General features: G+C 37.2%; 1 protein-coding gene across 1 annotated transcript; it reads right to left on the bottom strand.

Moving 5' to 3' along the window:
• Window positions 1-910: 910 nt before the first annotated feature.
• LOC110092939 (BSD domain-containing protein C22A12.14c) lies at window positions 911-2,869 on the bottom strand. The gene has a single exon (XM_020817655.2). The coding sequence runs from the start codon at window positions 2,746-2,748 to the stop codon at window positions 1,342-1,344; it is 1,407 nt and encodes a 468-aa protein (XP_020673314.1). The 5' UTR covers window positions 2,749-2,869; the 3' UTR covers window positions 911-1,341.
• Between the last annotated feature and the right edge of the window lie 1,984 nt (window positions 2,870-4,853).

The raw sequence follows: 4,853 nt of genomic DNA, 5'->3' as shown, positions 1-4,853 counted from the left end.
ATAAAATGAGCTAGCCACAATGAATCTGATTTCATATAAATAACCTTGTAGCGTGAGAATCTAAATTAGTTTAACAACAGACTCAGCAAAAATTTTTTTTGATGCATTTAAGTAATTTTTATTACATTTAACTTTGCATCCCTTTAAACATGGGGCCGATACAAAATTAATGACTTAATTTGTCTTCCACCTATATTGCTTTCTTTCAAAGTACTTTGATAATACCTTTGGCTTCATTTGGAACGGCTTTCTTACTGCTTTTTAAAGTAGCTTTCAATTTTAATTCTACTAGAAAGCTACTTTAAGAAGCAGTAAGAAAGTCATCCCAAGCAAAGTCTTAGGCTTCATTTGAAATAGCTTTTTTATTGCTTTCTAAAGCAGCGTTTTAGTAAAAAAAAAATAGTTTAAACATTTTTTTTACTAGAAAAATATTTTAAGAAGCAGTAATAAAGCCGTCCCAAATAAAGCCTTAGTCTTTAATCTTTATGCTAGTTTTATACTGGCTGGTACAACCATGTTAGACAGATAAATCCTTCAAACAAACAACTAACCCACACAGACATGCACTACAACAAAAAATAGATTAATCAAGGAAATGCCTCTTACTGTTCTCATTTTCCAAAACAAGTTTCAAATAACTCGAACACTATCCAATGTGGATCATTCAAACATGCATGTCTCTAATAAACAAACTTATGTATCTAATTCAAGTGTTCAAGCATTTTTTCGGCCTTCCGCAAGAAGCCATCATATTGGCTAATTCATGCCATTAGTGTCCAATGCAAGACTATCATGTTGCAAGGCAGAAACTTCCACCATCTCCAAGTATGCATAATTTCTTAGAAGACCACTAAATCATGTGAAAACAAATTATATGAAAGAAAAAATAAACAAAAAATGATACACTTCATTAGTCACCAAATCCAAGAATCCTTTTATCACCCATTGCAAGGTCTCACCACTCCAATTAATGGACTTACTATATTAGCATGCTTTTATCCAAACATTTACAGAAAGATTAATATCAATGTTTTCATGAGAGAGAGAGAGAGAGAGAGAGAGAGAGAGAGAGAGAGAGAGAGAGAGAACAACATTCAGAAATACAACCTCCAGGAATAAAATACTTGAACCTTAACTTATTGAGATGCACAATGACTTTGCACATTTAAATGAGCAATGTAGTTGAATAGTAATTTCTAGTAGAACACCTATAAACGTGCAGGCATAGGAATAGATAAAGGACTGTTAAACATAAGTTGGCATCTTTATACCTGCATGCCTTTGCCAGCCATAATCGCCTTCAATATCACTTCTTTATAAGCTTGTTCAAGGATTGGCAACTTAATCATCATCTTCAATATCCCAAGACACCATATCATCATCTTCTTCTAAAAGACTAGGTTTCTTGTGGAGATCTGCCCTATTCGTTGTTGAACTAGTTCCACCCACTTTCTTATCATCATGATCGCCAAGATCTTCAATCTCATCCCATCCAAGATCCTCTTCCTCTGGCATAGAGGCCTGGCTTGACACAATAGATATGTCACTATCTTTGCTTGATTCCACAGGCTCAGATTTTGCATCGGGGAGCACTTTGTCGCCTGGTTTGGTGGTTGATCCATTGCTGGCTGATTCGGCATCATCGGCTGCTAACGCAGATGATGCCGCTATTTCATTATCAATTGCTGCAGTAACCTCCAAGATCAAATCTTCAGTTACCCCATCAGGTTTCTTCTCCGGTACCAATTCAATGCGATTGGTATCATCTACATGTTCTTTTTTTATTTCATCTTTTCTTTCTCCTTCGCCATACTTCTCTGCCTCCTCTTCCTTCTTCGACTCCTCTTCATCGTCATCAACCTCCCAGGTCAAAACCTCTTCCTCATCCTCCCTTGCGATTGCCCGCTTAACAAGATTGGCCCTGACATCCTCCGCTTGTTTGAGCTTATAAAGCTTGTAAAAATAACGTGTCCAGAATGTGTCATAATCCACAACAGAAGGCACGAGCTTCTCAAAGAGACCTTCTAGAGTTCCATTGTCATAGCAAAGAATCTCGATCTCCTCCTCCTTCCCCTCCAACTTGAACTCAGTCCTCCATTTAAGGAAATCTTCTGAGTCCTCTGGCTCCTCAGAGAAAGTACTGGGATCTGCCTGCATTGCCAAAACCTGTGTCTCAAACCGGCTGTACCTCTTCGAGGCCGAGGCAGTCACAACCGTGGAGGAAGGCGTCTGGAGATCGGAGGAATTGGTCTCGACGTCAGAATCAGCGGCGAGGAGGGCATCCTTACCCTCGGAGATAATCTCCGCAGTGCCGCGCCACACTGATCCACCAAAATCATCGATGGCCTGCCCAACGGACTCAAGAGACTCCTGCGCCACCGACGCGCCAACCTCCAGCGAGGACGGTAGATCGCGAACCGCCCGAGTGGCGACCTCCCGAATCGCCGCCGTCTCCTTCTTCAATCCTGAGCCAAACTCCTCCAGGTCGCGGCGATAGGTCTGGATCACTGATTCTGACTTGGAAGCGAAGGTTTTGATCAGACTTCCAAGCCCAACCCACGGCGTGTTCGGCTTAGTATTCGAATCATAGCCAGACTCAGAATCGGCCGCTGCCACCGCAGCAGTTTCCTTTTCACCTCTCTCATCTTCTTGCGGTTCATGGGGGGGCGAATCGGATGGGGATTTCTCATCTGAGGAAGAATCGGAGGGGTCCGGATCACTCAAAAACACTGTTTTGAAGAAATTCATGACTAAGGATTGCTTTATTAGGGTTAGGGTTTCGGGAAGAGAGAGATTGGTATCGGAGACGGAGCCGATGACATCCACAGCGGGTAGGAAAAAGAGGGACGCGTCGGTGTTGAAGAAGAAGCTGGACGATACGCTGGGCTCCAGTACATGCACCAGAGAAAAAAACCCGAATTTGTAACTCGACGTGTCAGTGGACCGGTGATGGCTAATGCCACGTGGAAGGAAATAAAGGAACACGGAGTCACGGAGAACCCTGGCTGCGTGCAAAGAAGAAAGAGAAAACTTGCCGTTAAGTATATAGCATATTCGATTAAGGGCTCTATTTTTTTATTTTTATAGTTGTTTATGTTTATTTATTTAAAAATAGAAAAAATTAATATTTTTTTTTATTATGTATGTTAATAATAAGCTTGAATACTTATTAATTCATATATTTTAAAAAGTTTTATTTTGCATGTATCATAATTTATGACATATATCTGATATTTATTTTCATAAAGAAAAATGGACGAAAATTTGTTATGAGACTAAATTTTGCATGCTATATATAAATAGATGTCAAAATCGTCGCTGAGAAATCACGAGAACTTACAAAAAATGGAGATGCTTGAATGTTCCTCTTTCGTAGCACTTTTTATGCACTTGGTTATCTCGTAGGTTGTATGATTGATCTATGATAAAGCTTTGTAGCAATGATCTTAACTTTTCAATCATTGTACATCGTATTACTTTTTCGAGTCATATTTGAACCTTTGAGCATGATGAATGAGGTTCGAATGAGATTTTAATAGGTTTTGAATGAGAATCAAATAAGGTTCGCGCAATGTTTGATTGCAGTGTTAACATGAGTCAAATAAGGTTCAAGCAAGGTTTAAGTAAGGTTCAAGCAATGTTTGAGCAAGATTCAAGCATAATTCAAATACAATTAAAACCATTTTATATTTCCCTCATAATCTTATATAAAATTGAATCATTTGAGTTGTTTTGTTATATATGTAGATGTATATTCTAATCATATGCATAGGCTTTATATTACTCAAGTCACATATAGAGCTGGGATATGATGAATAGAATTATTTGATGATTATGATCTTATTAGTAGGGCTAAGAAATTCCCATTTTGGTAGTGCTTTAAACATTTTGAACTATAGTTCTTTTGAGGTTTAATGCATCAACCATTATTGAGAATAGGCGATCATTACAAGAATGAGAGATACTTCATTATATTTACTGCTGAAGGTAAAAACATAGCATTTATAGTCATCAAAATTGTTGTGATCACTAAATTAGAGTCTAGAGAATTTTTATATAAGGAGGAATTCAATAAGATGAGCACAAATAGTAAGCTGATATATAACTACTTGAATGCAGACAACTTCAAAATTACAAACTGAGAAAAAGTATTCATAGAGTGCATTGAGATGAATGGTGTATGAAAGTTATATTTATTTTATATTATAGATGACGCCCTACTCAATCATAATAGACATTATGATAGTTTTATCTTGAAGATTGCCTTGTTTGAAAATGAGAAAGAACTCATTTGATAATCATGAGTTAAGATATAATGGGAAAGAATATTAATATGGCTAAAGTAGAATATACTTCACTATGAGGCCATTGCCCTAAAAAAAGAATACCCAACCCGGCCATTGCATTATTAATTTATCATTAGATATGGCATATCATGAAAGTATTGGCCTTATGAAGCCATCCCAAAGCTATGGATGAAATGTGTAAAGATCTTGAAAGAGCACTAAGGATGCTGAGGCAGAATATTAATAAAGTGCAACAATAATAACATCAAGCCTTTATCCCACCACGTGGGTTCGGCTATATTAGTAGTGAAGTGCCCACAAGAAAAAATGTTTTATCATTATTGATGAATTAAAATGTTATGAAGAAGAAGGTGACCATCACATATTTTATGGGTGAGTGTGATGGTCACACTAAGAAAAAACTAGAAGAAAGAGCTAAAGAATGATAAGCTACTCATTAATCCATACCATCCTTTGCATACAGTTAAAGTTGTTTTTTGTTCATAAATTTTTACATATGAATGAGAAGGATTATAAAGATGATAGTAAGAAGATATTTAATGTTGA

Source organism: Dendrobium catenatum, unplaced genomic scaffold (assembly GCF_001605985.2).
Source record: "Dendrobium catenatum unplaced genomic scaffold, ASM160598v2 fragScaff_scaffold_1220, whole genome shotgun sequence".
Classification (NCBI taxonomy): domain Eukaryota; kingdom Viridiplantae; phylum Streptophyta; class Magnoliopsida; order Asparagales; family Orchidaceae; genus Dendrobium; species Dendrobium catenatum.
Note: the sequence above shows the minus strand (reverse complement) of the source record. Positions and strands in the feature narration are given on the sequence as shown.